This window comes from Chionomys nivalis, chromosome 9 (genome assembly GCF_950005125.1).
Source record: "Chionomys nivalis chromosome 9, mChiNiv1.1, whole genome shotgun sequence".
NCBI classification, from domain to species: Eukaryota; Metazoa; Chordata; class Mammalia; order Rodentia; family Cricetidae; genus Chionomys; species Chionomys nivalis.
In genome coordinates, this window is record NC_080094.1 from 23019900 (window position 1) to 23044382 (window position 24483).

Sequence of the window (24483 nt, forward strand, 5' to 3'; positions counted from 1 at the left end):
TTGAGGGCTTCTCCAGTAGCCAGGTAGCTGGAGCCCCCTTCCTGAGATCATGTTCGATTAAGGCAGAGTTGCATACAGCAGGTAGTAGGTGCAACTGAAGACTCAGGAGAGGGCTTGTGACCCTCCTCTCTACTCCAAGAAGAGATGTAAACAAGTCCAGCTGGCACAATCCGTTCACAAGGGGGCCAGATGAACTCCCCAGAGATGGTGGGTGTTTGCACACAACGCGGCGCCTGGTTCCTTCAGGAAAGCTACCGGCAGTTATGGCCGCTGAGCCATTGGCGAGCTGTTTATGGTTTTGTGTAGAGCTCCCACTCATTTCCGTGTGGGCGGCTTGGGGTCACCAAACAAAAACAACGAAAAGACACGAGAGTGGAATGGGGACTTGTTGAGGAGGGAGTGGGGGTGGGCAAGAGAGGGAGGAAGAGAGAGTGACACATTGCAACTTGTAATTTTTCTTAACTTTCTTTTTGAAACCTCATGCTGTAGCCCAAACTGGCCTGGAACTAACTAGTTGTAGACAAGACTGGCCTTGAACTTGTGACAAACCTTCTGGCTCTGTCTCCCGAGAGTTGGGATTACAGGCATATACCACTAGACCCAGCTCTGTTCTGGTAGTCTTCGGCCTAATATACCAGAAGAAATTAAGGCTCAGTGAAGTAATTGGCCTGAAAATTCTGCATCGTTTTGACCTCTGGTTCACTGACTGAACGAATGGGAGAAGAACCGCCTCTCTCCACGCTCCCTTCCACCCGGGTGCCAGGAGTCCAAAGGCCACAGAGCATAAAATTTATAATTTTTGTGGGAGGGATCGAAGTCCAACCCCACTGCTGCACAGCTATTCACCTCGAGCCAGACTCCACCCCCAAGTCTCAGCCCCAGCGAGATTCATGAATATTCAAATTAGAAGATATTTAAAGCCGCCGGCGCCCGACGTAGATCCCTGTCCCGCTCCGTCCGGCCCCCTTCACTGAGTTCATCAGTCGTAGCGGAAGCGCCGCCAGCATGACTGAAAAACTGCCCTACAAAGTCGGTGAGTCCCAGGGGTACAGTCCTCCGTGACAACTCGGCTCCCCGCCCTGGGCTTGTTGTCCGTACCAACCCGCGTCTGGACGAGGCACTGGCCTCGGTGCGCCCGGGACCCTTAGAATCGCTGGCCTGGCCGCGCAGGTGCCTGGGGGTTGGAGTCCACGTTCCACCGAGAGCTAGGAGTAGGAAGCAGCTACGGACTACAAGTCCCGGCGTGCCCTGCAGCAGGCGCCCTGAGCCACGGCGCGGGCTACCATCCTCGGTTAGGCAGCGTGCAGCTCGTGGAGAGACTGGCCCTTGGGGAAGCGGCCCTAGCGGTTCTGGCTCTGGCGGGTTGTGTGGCGCCCTACAAGGGTCCACCACCTTCCGGGCCTTGAGCGGGGCCGGAGAGCGCGCTGGTGTTCAGTTGTTAGTGAGGAGAGGCCCGGAAGGCCAGTCCCCGGTGCCTTGGGGTCAGCTCAGTCTCTGGGACTATCTGGTGGATGACCAAAAGAAAATTTAGAGTGCTTAGAAATTCTCCTCGTTTCTAAGGATGACCGAGTAAACAAACGTTCAGTTGAGCGTTTACAATGGGCTAGGCACCGCCTTGTAGCATTAGTCTAGACTAATCCTTTTTTATTATTCTAGCTCCCTAGGGAAGGAACGAGTCTCCTTTTACGATGAAACTCCGGAGGTATAGAGGTTATTTTCCCAGAATCTTGCAACTGGGAAGCCGTTGACTAGAATTTGGACCCAATACGTCATGACCTCTGGGCTCATCCCTTTCGCTGCTGTCTGTGTGCAAGGGAACAAACACACTTGGAACAACCCTAATAAATTTCAGCACAGTTCAGTTCAGGTTAGGCTTAGTGACACAGGTTTGCAATGCCAACGCTCACTTCTGAGGCGTACAGTGAAGTCCAGGCCAACCTGGACAAAACAGGGAGATCCTATCAGAACTAAACTACAGATCAAACAAAACCAGAGCAATTCAGGCTTTTAAGGTCATTTCAAGACGTCGTTAAATTGGAGAGGGTCACGTGCATGAAATGGATGCTACCCCATTATACAGAGGAGGAACCTGAGGAAGTCTCTTGAAAAATTCTTTTTTTTTTTTAAATATTTATTTATTTATTATGTATACAATATTCTGTTTGTGTGTCTGCCTGCAGGCCAGAAGAGGGCGCCAGACTTCATTACAGATGGTTGTGAGCCACCATGTGGTTGCTGGGAATTGAACTCAGGACCTTTGGAAGAGCAGGCAATGCTCTTAACCACTGAGCCATCTCTCCAGCCCCCTCTTGAAAAATTCTTATTAAAATAGTTAACCAGCTGCCAGAGTAGATTATTGTCTCCATTGAGTAGATGCTGAAACTGAGGCCCAGAAAGGTTTAAGTCAGTGTTGCCCTGGTGGAACAGCTGGAATGGGAGCTTGTCATACTGTGGAGGGGTTGGAGGACCACAGATTACATGACTTGGAGGCTGGGATCTTGACCTTAGGGGTGGAGGCCCACTAAGGAGGGCATGCTGTGCTCTAGGCCTTGTCCGTGTGGTGTTCTAATCCTTGGTGTACAGTAAGGCTTGGTCTGATTATCCTCAGTCTGATGAGGCAGGTTTGGGAAGGGGCACACAGGTCCTTTTGACCCGTGTTCCTGGGACTAATGCAACCTCTGGTTGTCTTGGCACTAAGCTCCAGAGTTTGGTACACTAGCTCCTCCAGCTGCCACAGGGCATTGAAAGAATCATTTCTAGCTGGAGGGACAGGTGATTTAAGCAGGAAAGCACAAAACCTGTTGTCCTCTCCAGGACTGACTGGAGACTATACATGCTGGGAGTTAGACTAGGTTCATCTTCCTTCCCTCCCTCCCTCCCTGCCTCCCTCCCTCCCTCCCTCCCTCCCTCCCTCCCTCCCTGCCTCCCTCCCTCCCTCCCTCCTCTTCTTCCTTCTTGCCATCCTTGTCCTGTGCCAACCCCCTATGAATCTTTGCTCATTTAGTTTTAGCAAATGATGTGGTCAGTAAACATTTTCCGAGTTCCTTCTCTTTGCTGGTCATAGTTGCTGGTCACTGGAGATAGAGAAGTGACCCCGCTACAAGGCTGAGACAGATAGACCTACATAGTGTAGCACAGTCTCCTTGTGTGGGGAGGGGTCTATCACCTTTCACTCTCCATGGCTACCAGCCCCTCTTCTCTCTCCCCACAGGTCTCTGTGGTCTTCATGCTACCATTTTGTTTGCTTGATTTTTGGGCCTCGGCTGGCATTGAACTCATTAAACTTCCTTTATCCTCCAGGCACTGTTTTTATAGGTACATGTTGTTATAGTGAGCCAGTAGGATCTTTCCTCACTGCGAGTAAAGTCCTGACTCGTCTTAATGCCTCTGTTTTGAGTCAGCTTGGCCCATTTTCAAGTTTTGTTTTTTGTTTTTGGCTTTCTCATTTTTATTATATGTGTATGGGTGTTGCGCCTACATGCATGTCTGTACCACGTACATGTGGTGCCCACGGAGGCTAGAAGAAAGCGTTGGATCCCCTGGGGCTGGAGTTATAGACGGTTGTGACACTCTGTGACCTGCTAGGAATTGAACCCCAGTACCCTTGAAGAACAGTCAGTGGTCTTAACCATTAAACCATCTCTCCAGCCCCTCCATTTTCAGATATTTTTGAGCCAGGTACTGCGTCTGGCACTTGGCATTAGTCTTCCAGGTTAACTGCTTGTATTAAAGCGCCATGATGGGAGAAGTCTAAGGCTGAGCTGCTAGTGACACAAGGTGGAGATAGAAGCAGCTGGTAGACTTGGGAGGGCCTGAAGCCCAGGTAAGGACTAGGATTTTACATTTTTAGAAGTTTCCCACTGGGCTGTAAGTGAGGAGCATGACATGTGGGAACAAAGGGACCGACTATGAAGCTGCTTGTGGGTCCAGCTGGGAAGTGGTCCTTTGGGCTAGGGTGGGATGCTCAGTGACAAACATGCTGGTAGAGGTGGGCATAGTGGCCCACACCTTTAACCGCAGCGCTTGACACAGGGGCAGATAGTTCTCTGTGAGTCTGAGGCCGGGCTGCTCTACATAGTGAGTTTCACAGAGTTGCAGGAACAACAAACAAAAAACCTGCTGACAGAAGCAAAAATGGAAATGGGAAATCTTACAGGTTTTTGGCAAGAGTGGCAGATTGAATGGTGGTTTCATTTCCTAAAATGGGAAGATTGAGGGTGTGTAGCCAAGCAGTCTTGAAGCCTCGTCCTTGATGGATAATAGTTGGACACTCAGAGGTGCTCAGTCAGCAGTTGGATTTTGTGAGTGTCAGATTCCTGGGAGAAGTTTGCACTGGAGGTAAATACGTGGGAGTCATCACCCCAGGAAAGGCATTCACGATCATCTGAATAGAACTTAATTGGCAGGAGTTGGAGGGAAGGCATTCACAATCATCTGAACAGAACTTAATGGGCAGGAGTTGGAGAGGAACGATGATGGGTCCCCAGGCCTCCTAGAGTATGTCAGGTGAAGAGCAGCCAGGAAGGAAGGAGGGAGAAGAGAGAATCGGATGCCAAGGGAAGGTCCCTGCTCCTGTGAGAAACCTGAGCATAAGTAATCACCTCAGTGGTGCCCGTAATGGAACAGTGAGATTTGAGGGGTGAGAAAAATCAGGGACCAGGGACAGCTGGTCTTTTCCGACGGCCAAGAATGCTGAGTCTAATCACAGAGGAGGGTGGAGTTCATGGACAGATGATTTCGTACCCTCAGAGAACTGTGAAGTGATATTATCAGGCGATGGGGAGAGATGACTGGGGGAGGGGATGAACGTACTAGGAAAATGTAGTGGGATTGCTAGGGTGTGCCAGGTGTCCCTTGAGTTATTTGTTCATAGTAAGCAAGACCTTCATCCCATGACTGTGATTCTGCTGGTTCAGGCCTTAGATACAGTGGAGAGCTGGCTCTAACTAGCTGGGAACTTTGGTTTTGAGACTAGGTCACTGTGAAGCTCAGGATGGCCTCAAAATCATGGCACTCTTCGTACTCAGCTTCCTTAGTGCTGGGATTCCAAGTATGAAGCCACCCACCTAGCTTCGGGTGTGAGCTTCGCCAGGTGAGGTCCCAGAGGCTAAGAGAGCAGGGTTTCCTAAACTGGAAAAAGAAGGGGAGATCATGAAGGGGGCGGGGTAAGGGACACTAGAAATGGATAAAATCGATGCTTTAGAGAGTCTGAACTGCTCCTTCTTGGAGTTGGTAATGTATAGGGAGAAGACATGACCAGAGGCGGTTGCTTGACATTCAGATTTCTGAAGGAGCTCTCATTGTTGATAGCCTGCGGTTAGTGTGTGTGTGTTTGTGCGTGTGTTTGTGTGTGTGTGTGTGAGAGAGAGAGAGAGAAAGAGAGAGAGAGAGAGAGAGAGAGAGAGAGAGAGAATAAAATCTTAGTAGCAGTAGTAGTAGTATTTGAGATAGGGCTATGTAGCTCAGGTTGGCTTTGAACTTGCTGTGTAGTCAAGGGTGAACCTCCTGCTTCCATCTGGAATTACAGGCGTGTCCACCACTCCTGGCCCGTTTAACTATTGGCTAAATTATTAAAATTTCTGTAGCAGCCTCCTTTCTTCACCCGTCATTTCCTAGGGTGAGTGAGAAGACCTGAGCTCCCCAAAGGTAAACATGGCCCTGGGTGGGAGGAGGTGGCTCATGGAACTTGCCTTCTTATTCCTGCAGCGGACATTGGACTGGCTGCCTGGGGCCGAAAGGCCGTGGATATAGCCGAGAATGAGATGCCCGGTTTGATGCGCATGCGGGAGATGTACTCGGCGTCCAAGCCACTGAAGGGTGCCCGCATCGCTGGCTGCCTGCACATGACTGTGGAGACTGCAGTCCTCATCGAGACTCTTGTGGCCCTGGGTGCTGAGGTGAGGTCCACAGCTGTGTGACTCCACTAAGTCCCTCGCCCTCTCTGGGCTCAGCCATGGGAAAAGACTGTACTGGTAGGGAGGTGTAGCTGGCAGAGCCTCTTCCGGTCACCTGGGTTTTCTCTCCATTTCCCTCTGCTGCCACCCGTGGTGGCAGAGAGTCTTTGGTATATTTTCTCCAGTTGGGAAGGTAGCTGACTCCTCAATACATCTTCCTGCCTGAGAGCATAGTAGGAGAAAACCATATTCCATTTGGTCATCTAAACCATTCCCCTTAGCCTTCCTAGGAGTCAGGTGCCTTCTAGAAAGTAGAGTGCCATGATTGTTGAGGCTGGATCATGTGGAATAAGATCCCAAGGAGGGGCCTGGTAGGGTAGGGGAACCACAAGGAATACTTGAGAGCCTGTTTTGGTTTTTTTAAAGATTTATTTTATTATTATTTATTTTATTATTATGTATACAGTGTTCTGTCTGCATGTTGCCTGCAGGCCAGAAAAGGGCACCAGATCTCATTACAGATGGTTGTGAGCCACCATGTGGTTACTGGGAATTGAACTCAGGACCTCTGGAAGAACAGCCAGTGCTCTTAACCTCTGAGCTATCTCTCCAGCCCTGGCCTGTTTGTTTTTTGAGGCAACATTCCACTCTGTAGCCTAGGCTATCCTGGAATTTACTGCATAGTTCAGGCTGGGCTCAAGCTGTCTTTCTACCTCAGCCTTTCACGTACTGGAATTTTCCTGCTCACACCCACCTCCACTGACTTTTTTTTTAGACTTGTTTTTATTTTGTGTGTATGAATGTCTGCCTGCATGTACATCTGCGTACCACTTGCACGCAGTGCCCAAGCGGGCTAGAAGAGGGTATTAGTTTCCCAAACTGGGTTTCCAGACAGTTGTGAGCCACCATGTGGCACTGGGATTGAACTCGGGTTGCAGAAGAGCAGCTAGTGCTCTTAGCCGTTGACTCTCCCGGCCCCCATTGCCTCTTTATTTTCCACATTCAGTTTGTTAGTGATCTGCTCTCACGGCTTTAAATACTGCCTGTGTGGTAATGATTATGTACAAGCCTGACCTGGACCCACAGTCTGCCATGCCTGAGTATTGATACAGGCCACCTGGAGATCAAGTACCCAGCTCAGGCTGAGCAAGTCCAGACAAACTTAGCAGTTTTCTGTCCTCATCCCGAAGTCTTTGCTTTTCTGTGCCTGAGGAGCCTGGTGTGTTTGACAGCCACACATCACTTTCCACTGTTGCTGCTGTATTTCTTCCCTGCACCCTGCTTTAGTAGCTCCTTCCCCGTCTCCTTGTTCACATTGCACTAGAGTACTGTTTTCTTATTTATTTGATTTTGTTGTGTAAGGGTTTTGTCTGCACCTTCATGCTTGCATATGTACCACCTAAGTGCCTGGTTCCCACAGAGCTGGTCCCCTGGAACTGAAGCTATGGGCGATTGTAAGCTGCAGTGTAGGTGCTGGAACCAAACCAGGGTCCTCTAGAAGAGCAGCAAGTGTTCTTAACTGCGGAACCATCTTTCCAGTTGTTTATATATGTTTTGAGTCAGAATCTCACTGTATAACTCAGGCTGGCCAGGAATTCCCCATATAGCCCAAGCTGGCCCTGATCTTCCTGCCACTACATCTTGAGTCCTAGGATTATACACATATACACCACCATGCTTGGCTCAGTGATTTATTGCTTTTTTTTTTTTTTTTTTTTTTTTTTTTTTTTTAAGCTCTAGTGCTAACTTTACTGCTCTGGCTTCTAGTCATTCACTTGCCCAGAGTCCCCAGCCTTTCACTCTTGGCTTCAGGGCTTTCCTTTTCCTGTTCCTAACAGGATGCTTCATAGCCACCAGTGATCAACAGCCTTGTTTTTCTGGCCCTTCTAGGTGCGGTGGTCCAGCTGCAACATCTTCTCCACTCAGGACCATGCAGCAGCTGCCATTGCCAAGGCTGGCATTCCAGGTGAGCGAGCTCGCTGTGGGGTATGTGAGCGTGGATAAAGCACTTTGCTTTTTCATGGTTCTCTTACTGACCCCTGCATTAAAGGCCTCCATGTTCAAACAGAGGCCCTTAACCTATTGATTTATAGTCCTCCCAGCTCAGATTCCATGGAAGATACTTACTGACCGCTGAGCTTGTGGTCTCTAAGGAAAGGATCTGAAGATTGGGAGCCACATGCAGCAGAGGGTGGGAAGAGGGACTCTGGATTGTTTTCTAAGGAGCTGGTGAGGTGTAAGGCAGAACAAGAGTCTCAGGGGCACTGACTGAGGTATGGTAGTTTAGGAGCATGAGAAAGGACCAGGTCAGAGAGCAAAGACTTTGTCTCAGACTGTTGCAGAATGGTACCTGTCTGTCTGGACTGCAGCAGGGTGGAGGGAAGGGCTAATGGGACCTGTTAGATTCAGTGGTGATTAAATAAAATATACAAGAATCTTGGCCGGGCAGTGGTGATGCATGCCTTTAATCCCAGCCCTAGGGAGGCAGAAGCAGGCGGATCTCTATTTGAGGCCATCCTGGTTTCTGTAGAGTTTCAGAAGAGGCCCCAAAAGCTACAGAGAAACTCTGTCTTGAAAAACAAAAAAAAACAACAACAAAAAAAGTTTTTATCAGGGAACTGGAGAGAAGACCCGGGTTCAATTCCTAGCACCCACATGGCAGAAAATCAATATCATTTCTGTCCTCCTCAGCACAGGGTACACAGACATACTCGTAGGTAAAACACTCATACATTTGGGGGCAGGAGGAATCCTAACCAGCTGTAGGTAGGGGGTCAGTGGGAGGGGTTCCTCACAGGGCTGAGTGCCTGTCTGCAGCCCCCACCTTGGCGAGGCTCGGCCCTCCTTCAGAAGAGGCCTTGCTTTAACAGCATTATCTTCTACAATTGTGGGGAGGGAGGCAGCCGGCTACTTGGCCAGTGTCCTGTGTAAGCAGGAGACTCTTGCACCCTACACCTGTGGAGTTCCACAAGCTGGGAGGAGCAGCGGCCAGCGGCCCCCACCCTTGCTTCAGATGCTGCGTTCCCTAGTCTCTCTTAGGGGTTTGTAAGTGGTGATGGCAATGCCTCCTCATGGGGTTTGCATGAGGGAACACGAGAACGGGCACAGAGCAGTTACTGTGCCTGGCACAGAGGATGCTCCATCTATAGTAGCGTGTGCCGGGCAACTTTGACCAGGCATAACCTGGAATTACCCACCACTGAGACTGCCAGTCCCTCGACCTTTCAGTGAGCAAACCAGGATCTTACTGGTGCCCAGTGAGTAGGACGTCTCTCTGGGTAGGAGTCCTGTTCTGTAGGGGCCAGTACCCCTACTTCATGGAGCCCAGGCAAAAGGAGATGCAAAAGGGAAAATTATTTCTGGACACCTATGTCTAGGGCCACGCGCGGTCTCTGTGTCACTTGATGTATGCTATTACAGGCTGCGAAGTGTGATTCTCAGGGTCACATGGCTGGAAAGTTCTGAGCTTAAATCTGCTTAGCTTCAGGCTGTGTGTTTCCCACTGCTGTTTTGGTAGGGGCTGGACGTAGCTAGGCATGGGAACTAGGAAGGAGACAGCATTGGCACTGTTGGTATAGCTTTCTTTCTGGAGCTTCTCATGTGCCGCTCTCCTCCAGTGTTTGCCTGGAAGGGTGAGACAGATGAAGAGTACCTGTGGTGCATTGAGCAGACGCTGCACTTCAAAGATGGCCCCCTCAACATGATTCTGGACGATGGTGGCGACCTCACCAACCTCATCCACACCAAATACCCACAGCTTCTGTCAGGTAAGTGGGTAGACTGAAAGGAGCCTGCTCCTTCACAGACATGAGGCAGGGGGCCTGGCGGAACGTCCGGACTCTCCATAGGACTGGAAGACAGGAGGTTCCTGCCGCATGGAGGCTGCTTTCTGACGTGTGATGTAAAGCCCGGGTAACTGGGGCGGGGGCAGAGCTGGCTGAATTCATAAACCACGGCCAGCGCAGGGCAGGGCTAGGAGTGGTCGCAGAGAACCAGCTTTGTGGACTGTGACGGGGAGGAGGAGGATGGAGTTTGGAGAATACCAAGGGCCCTGAGGTAGGAAAAGATTTGACTACAAAACTAGCCACGACTAGTAAATGAAGGAAGCCTTCTCTGGAGCGTACTCTAGGCTGGGACAGGACGACTGGGCGGAGTGGTGTCACTGGTGGGTGGAAGATGTTGGGCGTGCGTCATTAGGGTTCAGTAGTCCGTCAGATGGTGACTGGGTGAACTTTACAGTCAGGTAGGGGACGCCAGGGAGTGGAAAGGGTTGTGGGTAGAGATGTGTTCTCTGATGCTCTCTGTCTTTTGTTCAGGCATCCGAGGCATCTCCGAGGAGACCACGACTGGAGTCCACAACCTCTACAAGATGACGGCCAATGGGACACTGAAGGTGCCTGCCATCAATGTCAATGACTCTGTCACCAAGGTGAGCCCTGGGGGAGGCTCAGCTCCAGTTGTTAGTTGCCCAGTGAGCTTAGGAGTGGCTCTCTGAAGAAGGGTAGCCAGGAGGGGAGATGGGGCAACAGTCTGAGGATGGTGAGTGTACTGGGTCATAGCTGTGCAGGAACATTGTGGCTTTGGTTAGCAATAGCTTTAAAGTTAATCAATTCTTAGACTCAGCAACCTGTCCTGGGCATTGATTCCCTAGAAAGACTTCTAGACCAGCAGAGAACAATGAGGGAGATAGTCTGGAGGCTGATGATAAGGAAGGACATATTGGCTTTGTCTAGTGGAGAAGATTCTTACGGGTCTGCCCAGGCTGACTGAGTGGGCTCAAGTCTTAACCCTGTGGGATGCTTTAAGGCCTGGCCTCAGGGTCTTGCCTGCCCCCATTGTCCCCTCGCCCCCTCTCCTTTCAGAGCAAGTTTGACAACCTCTATGGCTGCCGGGAGTCCCTCATAGATGGCATCAAACGGGCCACAGATGTGATGATTGCGGGCAAGGTGGCAGTGGTAGCAGGCTATGGTGACGTGGGCAAGGGCTGTGCCCAGGCCCTGAGGGGTTTTGGGGCCCGAGTCATCATCACCGAGATTGACCCCATCAATGCACTGCAAGCTGCCATGGAGGGTATGATAGAGTAAGGGTTGGCTGTTGGGGCTAGAACAAGGGTGAGGCCACCTTTGCTAACACATGCTCACTGTCCGAGCAGGCTATGAGGTGACCACCATGGACGAGGCCTGTAAGGAGGGCAACATCTTTGTCACCACCACAGGCTGTGTTGACATCATCCTTGGCCGGTGGGTACCAGGTGGGAGTCCTGGGGAGCAAAGGCGCCCAGGCTTGGGGCTGTTCTTGGTCTCCGGTCCCTCACAGGGTTGGGCTCCCTTCCAGGCACTTTGAGCAGATGAAGGATGATGCCATTGTGTGTAACATTGGACACTTCGATGTGGAGATTGATGTGAAGTGGCTCAATGAGAATGCTGTGGAGAAGGTGAACATCAAGCCCCAGGTGAGAAGCCCCAGCCTTCCCCGCTGGGCTGGCAGTGAAGGGCTGAGGAGGGGAAGCAAGTTTGTAGGTTGTCCACCATAGAAGCTGGTGTGACCTAGAGAGTGGGTGTATGTTGGAGAAGCCTGGTTTCAGAGCTAGGTTTGAGGTATCAGAGTTGATGCTGAGGCCTCGGTTGCCCTTGAATGTATCAGCATGTGTGCGGTGCACAGTGGCCTTGCTGTTTGAGAAAGCCCACTTGTGCTTGTGAGCGGTGGACGAAGAGATAAGGCCCCGAGGGTGCTCACAGCCAGGCGGGCATGCTGGCAGCTGAAGAGCGTGGGCTGAGCTGGCAGCAGGGTCAGGATGGGGGAGGCCAGAAAAGAGACACTGCACGTCCATCTAGAACAGCTCTGTGCAGAGTAAACCATTAATTGAGCTAGAGAAAGGGCAGCTTTGCTGTGGGGCATTCCTTTGGGGTATGTGCAACTTAATTTGGCTTTTATTTATTGTTGGTTTATTTATTTACCTGATTATAAAAGTAATGTTCCCAGAAAACTTTTTGGATTTGTACATTAAGAGCTTTTAAGTTCTTTTTTGCCTTGTAGAGCTGGAGATTAAACCCAGTGCTTCATGTAAGCGTGGCAAGCATTCTCTTACCAAGTGATCCACGTCTCCAGCCTTGCATTCGACCAAATATATATTTATACTGACATATATATGTGCATACACACACACACACACTGATACTAACATATATATATAGATCGACACACACACAAAGCTACATTTACTCAGTCATTTTATGTGCATGCTCATGTGTAAGCACATACATACTTGCACGTGGAGGTTAGAGGAGCCTGTCATGTTTGATTCTCCCCTTCCACTGTGTGCTTCTCAGGGATTGAACGCAAGCAACTTTACCCACTGAGCCATCTCACCATCCTGCATTCCGCTTTTTAGTAACAATTGAGAACATGAGATCAGGCCTCCCTCCAATGGTCAAGGCTCAGATTGCAGCCATTTCTTAGTGTGTAGCTCTGAACAAGTGACTCAGCCTTGTAAACTTCAGTTTATTTGTGAAAAGGGGGAGATGAAGCACTTAAATGATAGTCATATGGGACTGGAGAGATGGCTCAGTAGTTAAGAGCACTGACTGCTCTTCCAGAAGACCTGGGCTCAATTCCCAGCACCCACATGGTAGCTCACAGCTGTCTGTAATTCCAGTTCCAGGGGACCTGACACCCATAGCAAAACACCAGTGCACATAAAATAAAAATAAATTTTAAAACATGATAGTCATATATGTATAAAGGATTCAGGACAGACTATATGGCAGTATTGACAGTAATAGCTGTTACCTTCTAAGTATGCCTAATGCTTTATAGGTCTGAATTCATTAAGTTCTCAGAACAGACTGGTTTATTGTGTGTGTTAGCTCTGTAGGGTGGTTGTTTGGGGGCATTTCAGGCCATCTTGTGCAGGGTAGGAGGTGGGCAGAGATGGGTGGTGCCCACCAGCCCTAATTGTTGCCATGGGGACTTGCAGGTGGACCGCTATCGGCTGAAGAATGGGCGCCGAATCATCCTGCTGGCTGAAGGCCGACTGGTCAACCTGGGTTGTGCCATGGGCCATCCCAGCTTCGTGATGAGCAACTCCTTCACAAACCAGGTGATGGCACAGATTGAGCTGTGGACCCACCCAGATAAATACCCCATTGGGGTTCACTTCTTGCCTAAGAAGGTAAGCTCTTGACTTTACTTTGAGGCTTATATGGTGGTTCCTGGGCTCCCTGTGTGGGTTTGCTAGAGTATATTAAGTGCTTGTCTGGCCGCTTAGTTGTCCTCCAGAGTCCTCAGTGCTCCCTGGAGCCACACCCATAGTGCCATGAGCTGTGGAGTGTGTGTGGTTCACCAGGTTTGAAGCTGTGTCTCCATTCCTCAGTTGTAAAGGGAAGGCAAGAGCACCTTCCTGAATATCAGCGAGGATTTCCACATGTCTGCAAGGACTGGGCGGGTACTTGGTAAAGTAGGCTGGGTGGGAAGTGAACAGTTGAAGAATATATGCTCCAAGTAAAGGGGTGGCTGTCACTCAGCTGTCACCAGCCCGGGACATAGCTCCACCGGACAAGGCCTCTGAGCTCTGAAGAGAAGCCATATGCTACGGTCTTGATATGAAATAATTTTAAAATATAGGCAACATATTGTAGTTTTTGTTTTTGTTTTTTTTTTTTTTAATGGATGTGCCCCATTTGGTTTGTTTGTTCATCTTTGATCTTGAGACAGGGTCTATCATTGCCCTGATTGACGGGTCTCAGTATGTAGACCAGGCTGGCCTTGACTCCTAGGTCTGCCTGCTTCTGCCTCCTGAGACTGGGATTGTCTTGGGTTTTTTGTTTGTTCATTTTGTGGTGTTGGACATGGAGCCCAGGTTCTCATACATGCTACATGAACATCCCTTAGCTGCATCCTAGTCCTTGGGTGGGTCAGCTGGGCATGTCTGTAAGATGCATGCCCATGTAAGGTACCTTAGTTAACAATGATAGTAGCCACCATGATCTTTGTGACAGCTTCAAAAGGTGGGTATTTATTATGTGTGCCCTCCAAACGAAGAAACCAAGCTTTAGAGGCTGGTGTGCTCTCCTGGGAATCCAGCTCCAGCTGCCCAGGTGGTCACCCCTGGTAGATTGCTGTGAGAAGAAAGGTGTCCTGAGCTAGACCGGCCAGGCATAGGAGGCCTTCGTTCTGCTTCTAACAATAGAGACTCCAGGTTAGGCCCATCTTGCGTTTACTTGCAGCTAGCTTGAACCCGAAAGCACTTTCTCTAGGCTCCTCGACTGTTAATGTAGGCATTATCTTTCCCTTCCTACATCTTGGGAATGTTTGTGAAGCTCTAAGAACAGTGAACATAAAACTGCTTGGGACTGTAAAAGCACTCTGGCTGGGCTGTAGGCAGAATGTCAGAGTGCTAATAAAATGTGTCCTAGACCACGGTTCATTTCAGGATGCATTCTGGCTAGCTGCTTCAGTTAGAGGGTGAGGAGATGCGATTGGTGATGCCACCAGTACTATATGATGGGAGGGTGTGCTTGGCTCTCTTTAAAGACATCACACTGAAGCTGGCCATGAGGCTAGAACAAGGTGTAATGAGGACTTGTAGCCCCCCGCCCAGCAGTTTCTGTTGGCTAGATGCAGGTAAGTGTACTAGAACATAACATTAACTCCAGGTTTTTCTCTTTCTCTTCAGCTGGATGAGGCAGTGGCCGAAGCCCACTTGGGCAAGCTGAATGTGAAGCTGACCAAGCTGACTGAGAAGCAGGCTCAGTATCTGGGCATGCCCACTGATGGCCCCTTCAAGCCTGATCACTACCGTTACTGAGAGCCAGGCCTGCCCTTCACCTTCCAGCTGCCATCCTTGTTCCAGACCCTGTCTCTTTCCCAAGAGCACATGTCACCAACTTCGCAGTTGCTTTGCCAATGTCTGTTCACTGGGGCTGGTTACTCTGTCTTTGACCTCTGTTGTGTCCTTCATACGGTTCCAGGTGTGGCAAGGGGAACTGAGAGTCTCCAGTCAGGAGCCATCTGCAGGGGACATGAGCCTTGGAAGCCCTGAGGGTGGATGTGGCTAGTGGTGGTCACAAGCCCACGCACTTTACCATCCAGGGTCTCACTTGGTCTTTAGAGCTGTGTGGTTGGTTTCTCAGCCCAGGACCGGAGGAGCTCTACCAGAGAGTGGGAACCACTGGAGCTGGAAGGTTCCTCAGAGCTTGACTTATTTACCATTGGGCCGTCTCTTTAAATCTCAGAATACTGAGGTTGGTACTTTTGGTCCCTATTTCACAGGGGTTAGAATTAAGAGATAATTAACCAAGAAGGGACAGGTGACAGCTAGAGGTTAAAAGGGGCAGAAAAACAAATAGGCTAAGGTCTGCCACTGTTTGGTTACTGATGGTGCCTATCACAAGCCTGGGTCACAAAGAGATTAATTTGGATTATAGTGTTTAGAATGTTAATAAAGGAAGGTGGATTAAATAAAATTTCTGGTTCCTAGGGAATTTTGACCCTTTATTCTATATTTAAGATATTGTTTACCACGTATGACAGTTTTTTAAGTGTGTGTGGTGTATGCACATGTGTGTGTAGGAACGTGTACCTGTGCTCATGGAGCCTAGAAGAGGATATTGGGTGTGTGAACACCCTCCCTTTGTATTCCTCTGAGACGGTTTCTTACTGAACCTAGAGCTGGGTTGTTTCTCTGCACAGGCACGCACACACACACACACACACACACACCCTTGCTGGGTTACAGTAGAACATGGCTTTCTAACGAGTGCAAGTGGCCTTACTCAGTGAGCCATCACTTCTGGGAGTCCTGCAGAAATGTCTTTTAAAAGATCAGAGACCTCATAATTTGAATCACACAAAAACATGAGAAATTGAGCTCCCTCTTATTTGTCCAAGTGATCATTTTTTGAACCCGTTTGACCTTGAAGTCCATTAAAAACAACCTGCATGCACGGGATGATGTTTTGAGTGCCTGCCACGAAATGGAAGTGAGAGCTACACACAGATGGCTGGGATCTCGCAGGAACAGCTCTGCCATCCCCTGCCTCTCCCCACTTCTGCTCAGCTGGTTCCATGTCTGGCAGCAGGAGAAAGCCAGTGGAGAAGAGGTAGTGCTGGGAAAGAGTAGGGCTTTAGGGTTTGTTTCTGAGACATGGTCTCAGGTGAGGGCTTTAGGGTTTGTTTCTAAGACATGGTCTCAGGTGAGGGCTTTAGGGTTTATTGTTTCTAAGACATGGTCTCAGGTGAGGGCTTTAGGTTTATTGTTTCTGAGACATGGTCTCAGGTGAGGGCTTTAGGGTTTATTGTTTCTGAGACATGGTCTCAGGTGAGGGCTTTAGGGTTTGTTTCTAAGACATGGTCTCAGGTGAGGGCTTTAGGGTTTTATTGTTTCTGAGACATGGTCTCAGTGGCCCAGGCTGGCAATCCACCAAAGGTGATTCAATTTCTGATCTTCCTGCCGGTGTGATGTAAGTACGGACGGGCATGCACAAAGAGGTCAGAAGACAACTTTCTGAGATTGGTTCTCTTCCATCTTCATGTGGACTCAGGGATCAGACACACTCAGCTCTCAGGCTTACACGGCAAAGCACTCATCTCCATCAAACAAAACCCTTGTTCATTCAGCAGTCCACTGGCACACTGGATGCTCATTCCAGCTCGGGGTGTTGGCGCATAAATAACCACCCCCCGGGAGGAGAGATGGCTCAGCGGTTAAGAGCATTGCCTGCTCTTCCAAAGGTCCTGAGTTCAATTCCCAGCAACCACATGGTGGCCCACAACCATCTGTAATGGGGTCTGGTGCCCTCTTCTGGCCTGCAGACATACAGACAGAATATTGTATACATAACAAATAAATATTAACAAATAAATAAACACCCCCCTTCCCACAGTGTGTGTAGCTGAAGGTGTGTGAACTATACGCATCCCGCAGTGTGTATAGCCGAGGTGCGTAAGCTACACGTGTACATGGTGACTTTGCCAAAAATAACTGATCAGGTTCGGTAAAGTCAAATGCCAGGGATCCACTTCCCAACTGATCACCATAAAATGTCAAAACAGACTGGGAAGGACAGACTGAGAAGACAGGTGCAGTCCCTGCAGCAGGGGAGGGGAAGGAGGGTCAGGAGTTCAAGGGCACCCTTGGCTACTTGGGGAAAGACAGGGTTTCTCTGTAGCTTTGGAGCCTGTCCTGGAACTAGTTCTGTAGACCAGGCTGGCCTTGAACTCACCTGCCTCTGCCTTCCAAGTGCTGGGATTAAAGGCGTGCGCCACCACCACCTGGCTAAAACTTTTTTTTTTTTTTTTTTGGTTTTTCGAGACAGGGTTTCTCTGTGGTTTTGGAGCCTGTCCTGGAACTAGCTCTTGTAGACCAGGCTGGTCTCGAACTCACAGAGATCCACCTGCCTCTGCCTCCCTAGTGCTGGGATTAAAGGCGTGCGCCACCACCGCCCGGCTTGGCTAAAACTTTTTAAATATTTATTATATATACAATAGGGCATCAGACCTCATTACAGATGGTTGTGAGCCACCATGTGGTTGCTGGGAATTGAACTCTGGACTTTTGGAATAAAAAACAATCTTAATTCATGAAAAAGATCTATCCCCCAGTACTACTTCTTGTACACCAATTGTGTGCAAGGTTGGGCCAAAGAAACCTTGGTTTTGAGATGGCCTTGCTATTTAGCCCAGGCTGACCCTGAATTTACAGAACTCTTGCCTGGGATTATAGAGGAGTGCCCATTGCATCCTGTCATTCAAGGGGATCTTACTCTTCATGAGAATTTACTAGACTTGGCTCTGAGGCTGAGAGAGTCCATTTGAATGAGCTAGCGGTTCTACTAGGTTGGATTCTTGGAACTAAAATTCAAGACCTTTCTATACCATAGGCCCTGGGTTGGGAGGAAGGGGGCAAGGCTTCAGACTCCTTAACATTAGAATAAGGAACTCAAACTGGAACTCCCTAGAAGTCCCTAAAAGCAAGGTTCCAGTAGTGGGGGTTGCTTCACCTCACCCTGATAAGTAGACTTGGGAAGCTGCTCTTCTGAGTGAAGGTCAATGCCGTAGCCTTGCTGATCCCTCCAAAGGACCCGGCTGAGTGTGAGCACTTCCCCTCAAAGTTGTCTCCCCAAAACAAGCCAAGTGCCTTTCCAAGTGTTTGACCTGTGAGAGTCCCAGGCAGCCCTAACCTGTTCCCTGGGATTCTGGCTTTTGTTACCCTGGCTTTTTCCTCTCTTCTTTGGAGAAATCCTCTCATTTTCAGAACCTTTTCATTCAAAATAACACTTTCATATCTGGTCTCAGATGTCGCTCTACTCAGGTGTGCTATCTGTCACAGTTGTGGCAATGATCAGGGTACTCACAATAAAGGATGTGTGTCTTCTGCCTCCTCCATGGCTCCTTGTCAGAGTTTCAGGAGGGAAGAATTAGCTGTTTCCCCTCTATCCCGAAAAAACAAGATGAGGCTTGGAGGATTGTGGGGGCAGTGATCCGGGGGTTAAGGAGAAGACCCGAGTCACTCATGACCCAGGATAGTGACAGAAAAATCTCAGACCCTTGAAGCTCAAGTTCTGTGTCAAGTTTTAAGGGTCAGGGTTGGGGAGGGAGTTGAAGGGCAAGGAATTTAGAATACTTCTTGAGATCTAGACAATATTTAACGTGTTTTATAAACACACGTTTGTACCCCGTTCTGTAGGAAGGAATCTCCTGCCCACATTGCTAATGTGAGTTAACCTTCCACCGAGATGTCTTCCAAACAGCCTCGGTGTATGCCAGCCCTCCCACGTACACAAGACAATAAAGAGGGAGAGCAAGTCCTCCCCTGCTACAGAGTGGGGGTGATAAGGAGAGATGCCCCTACACCGGGGATCTCTGGGGAGACTGGCCGCCCGAACAGAGAGGGCAAGGCTCAACTCTGGAGTGACTGCTTGTGTTTCCCTTCCTGTGTAATCTGCTGGCTGCTGATGAGATAGGTGGACGGCAGAGACTGTCGGCTCTGAAGAAAGCCCTGTTTAAATTTCAGTGCGTGGTGTTTGCCTTTGTGTCAGGAGGCAAAGGTCCAGTAGTAAGAAGTACCTTAGAGCATCGCTGAAGGAGAAGTCAGAGTTTAGATGTGGAGACATGACACCCCAGAGCTTCGGAGGTTTATCTGAAGTCACCTTGCAGGTCTGGGTACTTCCTGCCTCTAGGTGGCATGCTGTTGGCGGGGGGGGGGGGGGGGGGGGGAGTCCTCCATCTTAGCTGGAATAATAGCGAGAGTTTAGCAAGCTTAGCTGGCTGGAGGAAGCTTAGACTAAAGCCCAGGAGGCAGCAGGTAGTAGGTGCTTAGCTCTGCCTTGGAGGTCTGAAGTTTCAGAAAGCCAGAATCTCATCCTGGAGACTCAACACTATCCCGGGAGACAAAGCCAGCAGACCTGCGCAAAGCAACCAGGGGTGCCCGCGTTATCCAGGCTTAGCCAACTAACTCCAATCAATGCATCTTTCAGCTCCACAAACTGGTTTAAGAATAAGCACGTGGGGGGCTGGAGAGATGGCTCAGAGGTTAAGAGCATTGCCTGCTCTTCCAAAGGTCCTGAGTTCAATTCCCAGCAACCACATGGTGACTCACAGCCATCTATAATGGGGTCTGGTGCCCTCTTCTGGCCTGCAGGCATACACACAGACAGAATATTGTATACATAATAAATAAATAAATATTAAAAAAAATAAAAAATAAAAAAATAAAGAATAAGCGCGTGATTCAAGTTGGCCCCGACTCAAGCACAGGGCTATAACAGGGCTATAGGGATTTTGCTAGAAATGTGGTGTAGTGAACTCCAGAAGCTGAGTGTGACTCATGTGACTCACGTAGCTGTAATTTTACTGTTGCTCTCTTAGTCTATACAGCCACAGGGCAGAGGAATTCTAAAGAGACACCTGGAAGGTGTGAAATCCTTTAAGACTCAAATGGAGGAGGGTGTTGGCTGAGCTTCTCCAACAAGAAGGCCGCAAAGCACCTTCATCAGCACCAGTAGCCGACTCTGGGATGCAACTCCCAGATTCGCCTGGGGGCGGGGGTAGCAAGTAGTTACTATTTTCCTGCAAGCTATCAGGAGAGAAGTTCCCTCTGGAATGAATGCAACATTTTATGATTTTGAAATATTTTCCTTGATAAAGCAACAACAACAACAAAAAAAACCACCCCATTCCTTTTCAACTGCCTTTTCTTCAACACACATGTCTAAGAGTAAAGTCTAGATGAATTGGAAAGTTACTACAGATGGCTTGGCTAATTTGGTTGCAGTCACTTTCTGACCTTCACTTATCGAGTTCCCTCCACATGTGGGAATTGGCTCCAGGAGCCAGGCTTCTTTATGAAGCTCTTCTTGGAGAAGGGTAATTTCCTGTCAGTGGGTAGTGGTCCACATCTGTGCTCCTTGAAACAGATGGAAGAGTTTAGAATCAGGACCTAGTGATTGCCAGTTAGATTGACCGAATGCCGAACGTCCACAGTTCAAGGCATCTGGAGCCCTGGGGCCTTCTGTCTCTGAGACTACTGATTTTTTTTTTTTTTTTAAGTATACTGCTTTGGTGATACCATAAGCCTTAATTTCTTTTAAAAATATCAAAGCCTTTAAAAAGATGTAATAAAACATGCATGTTTAAATCTTCTATGCATGAAAGTCTGACATGTTGAAAACCCACCTGGACTAAATTCTGAACTAAACCCTGCTGTTTCCACTTAGCAGGAGACCATCTGAGGTAAAGGGGTGACCTGCTAGAATCTTACATCTCCTGGTGATCGAAACTTTCTTCCGGAACCAAACTAAAGGACAAACTGGTTGACAAGGCTGATAGAGGAGGGCAAATGTTGGCATCTAGTCGTGGATTTCAGTGTTTTCGTGTGCATTATTATAACATTATATTGATAAAATACTTTTATGTGCACTCTATGAGATTCTCACTTAGGACTTCAACTTCTGGGGCTGAGGATACAGGGAGGTTTGTGGAGAGCTCGTTTAGCAAACATCAAGCCCTGGAGTGGATCCCAGCAGTGCATACACCATAAACCACATATGGGTTCTGCATGCATGTCATCAAGCACTTAGGAGACAGAGGCAGGAGGATCATAAGTTCAAAGCCAGCCTAGATGGGGTCAGCCTGGGTTACATGAGACACCCTCTTCCCCCTGTGATAATACTTTGTTTGTGCTTTAACAAATAAAGCTTGCCTGAAGATCAGAGTGTGGAGCTAGCCACACTAGTTAACCATAGAGGCTGGGTAGCACATACCTTTTTAATCCTAGCATTTAGGAGACAGAAGCAGACCCATTGTGAGTTCAAGACCACCCTGGGGCTACATGAGATTGATCCAGTCTAAAAGAGAAACAGAGACAGGCAGTGATGGCTCACACCTCTAATCCCAGTATTTGGAAGTCAGATGCCTTTAATCCCAGAACTAGAAAGGTAGAGACAGGAAAAGATATGGCTGGGAGAGAGGAATGTAGGGTGGGAGGAGAAAGGAGCTCAGGGCATTCAGACTGAGCTGAGTTCGTAGAGACAGGATCTTTCCCTTTATGCCTGAGAATTTCGTAAAGGTAAAAACTTTAGTGGCTGCTGCTCAGCTTTTCTGGTCTTTCAGCTTTCACCCCTTACTATCTGATTCCAGGTTTTTATTGATAAGGCAAATTAGAATTCACGCCACATATCCACCCCACCCCCCTGCCATGTCAGAAAAACCTTGTGCCTTGTTCGAGGTCACATTATAAGAACTTTGGGTGTACATGTAAGGTTATGGCTGTGAGAAGAAATGAATGGAAGAATAAGTCTTTCCAGGACATAGTTTACCCAGAGTGAGTGGGGAGAAAATAAAATTGTGTTGGAGATGGACTAGAGGACTCATATCCTCATAATATACAATCATAACTTTTTGATATAAATGTTAGCTTCAGTTCTCGTCACCAAAGTGGACTCTAAAGCTTATGGAGCAATTCTGAAAAAGTAGAACAACTTGGGGTCTCAAAGCTGAAGGAAAACTTGGCAGGTAAGTTCCTAACTAGGGGTCTGAGTCAAGAGTAAGTGTGAGGGAAGTGAACCCACGGGCTAATAATTGATCTTCTTTTATTTTTTTTTTTAATTTTTTCTGGTTTTTTTGAGACAGGGTTTCTCTGTGCAACAGTCCTAGCTGTTCTGGAACTCACACTGTAGAACAGGCTGGCTTTGAACCCACAGAGATCCGCCTGCCTCTGCCTCCTGAGTGCTGGGATTAAAGGCGTGCGCCACCACCCGACAACAATTATTCTTAACCTCTTATGAGGATCAGTGGTCAGACCCATGAAACCATTAAGGGACAATACCCATATTGGCGTTTTCCATTAGGGTAGTTACAGTACCCAGAATACAGTAGGTGGCCAGTACACACACTGAATGAGTGAACCACTGGACTGGTCTTCCACCTTGTCTACCAGTAACTCAATGACTTTGAAACTAGTGGACTGCAGGGGTGGTGGCATATGCCTTAAGTTCCAGCGGTAGGAGGTGGAGGCAGGCAGATCTCTATGAATTCACTGCCAGCCAGAGCTACACATAGTAACGTCTTGTCTCAAAACAAAACCAACATCAAAAACAAACCCACACAAAGCAAGAATAAATGGGCCAAGTACTCAGCTTGTCATCCCAGTTTCACTGCCCCGAGCCAACTAGTACCTGGTGGGTGAACAGTGTCTGGAAAATGCAGGAGCAGTTGCTGCAGTGTGTTCCCAATATTCTCATTACTGATGACATTTACTCAGCAGCAGCTGTGGTACAAGGAACAAAATGTTCTTGCCTTGTGGGCTTGCAGCCTAAGTGGCAGAAAACAAAGCAAACAACGGGCAGCTTTTCTGAGCATGGACGTGGGTGTGCACGGACGTGGGTGTGCACGGACGTGGGTGTGTTATGGTGCTGCGCTAAGGCATGGAGAAATAGCAACTTCCTGGACTTTTACCAAGAACAGCTGGAATTACTTCTCATTTTAAAGATAAGTGAGAGAGACAGACGTAAGGATTTTCTCAGTGTCAGCACTGTGTGGACAGCTCTGCCTGGAGCACCCGCCTTTTCTTGTGCTCTGTCAGGTGTGGCTGGGTAGAGGTGTTTGCCTTGTCATTTCCATACTAGGTGAGTAAGTATGTCACCAAAGGCACAACCTGGGGCTCTATTTGAGAAAAGGTCTGTGGCAAGGAGGGTGATCTGAGGGAGTGAAACTTATACTTATTACACTTTAGACTGCGTGTGATGTGTGTGAGGACATGTGTACTGTGGCAGACTGTGTGATGTGTGTGAGGACATGTGTACTGTGGCACTTAGACAACTCTGAGGAGTCTGTTTCCCCTTCCCTTTACACGGGTCCTGGGGATTGAATTTAGACTGGCGGGCTTGTGAGCCATCTTGCCGGCAGGTTTAAGGCATTTGAAAGAACACTAGCAAACGGACCCAAAGTCCTGAAAATCTGGTCACACCTGTCTTCACCCTCCTAATCCACCAATAGAGAGCTACATGGTGGTTTCATTTCTCTCTTAAAGTCTCTATAGAATCTTTTTTGGCAAGACCCTTTTTCTTGGTTTTCTTTTGGTAGTAATTTGCACTGTGGTAGTTTGTGGGTGGGGGCAGCTCAGGCTAGGTGATGGAGCCCTCTGAATGCTCTTCTCAGCCGTTTCCCCAGTGCTAATGGCACAGGCGCCCCAGCCGAGGACAAGTAGGGGATATTAAATTATCTAGAGCCCTTCCTCTATATGCCCCCTTCCTGCTAGTCCTTTCTTACCGAATCTGCTCCCCAGACTGACTCCTTTCTCCAGGTGCTCTCCCTCCCACGGTTCTTCCAAAGTTACAACGTTGCACCTCAGATTCTCACTGACTGAGAATCTGTGGGATTTCGGGACACAGTCTGAACATTTTTGGCAATTAAAAAAAAAAATAGTGCGACTGCCGCTTCTTTTCAGCACCCCCCTCCACACTGCTGTCTTATCGGCCCACGAACTAGGGTGAAGATCGAGGAAGGTTGTGTAAATTTTGCTTCTTTGGGAGCCCAAACTCTAGGCTATTAGAATTGAACAAACAAACAAAATGCCTGTCGTAAGAAAAACTCTAAGGTCCAAACAGCTGTGTGCCCTTGGGAGCCAGGGAGGAGTTAATTTCATTAGTGCTTTTGTTCGGGAGCCTCTTAAAAGTTCTGGGATCCTCAACCCAGAGCCTTCTGGCTTTAGAAATCCGCAGCAAACGCGCGATCCCGCCGCCACCCGATTGAGACTGCTCGTGGACTTTTAGCACGTCTTGGATTTTTGTGCTCCTCCCCAGGAGGAGAATGGGTGAAAAGACTGCAAGCAAGACAGTTCCGTAATGGTTCCTTTGTCCTGGTCCGGAGGCTGGAAGGAGTCGGTCAGCATCGTCCCCACTACAAGAGACAGAGATACTAACCACGCGCAAGTTTCCCTACCGGCTGGAGAGCGGCGCGAGCTCAGTCCTCGGGGTCCCCGCAAGGACCAGAGCTCGGTAAAGGGGCCGGAAGCTTTCGGCTCTTTTAAAGAAACAGCCACGTTTTCCCAGCAGCCTAAAAATACTGTATTCTGATTTTAGCCTCCGTTAGG

At 48.8% G+C, this 24483-nt stretch overlaps 1 protein-coding gene across 1 annotated transcript; it reads left to right on the forward strand.

Annotated features, from left to right (window-relative positions):
* The first annotated feature begins 926 nt into the window (after positions 1–926).
* On the forward strand, positions 927–15376 carry Ahcy (adenosylhomocysteinase). The gene is made up of 10 exons (XM_057780905.1): positions 927–1033; positions 5707–5897; positions 7785–7860; positions 9512–9661; positions 10211–10323; positions 10757–10964; positions 11047–11134; positions 11229–11346; positions 12871–13065; positions 14569–15376. The coding sequence occupies exons 1-10, from the start codon at positions 1006–1008 to the stop codon at positions 14698–14700; spliced, it is 1299 nt and encodes a 432-aa protein (XP_057636888.1). The 5' UTR covers positions 927–1005; the 3' UTR covers positions 14701–15376.
* Positions 15377–24483: the final 9107 nt, after the last annotated feature.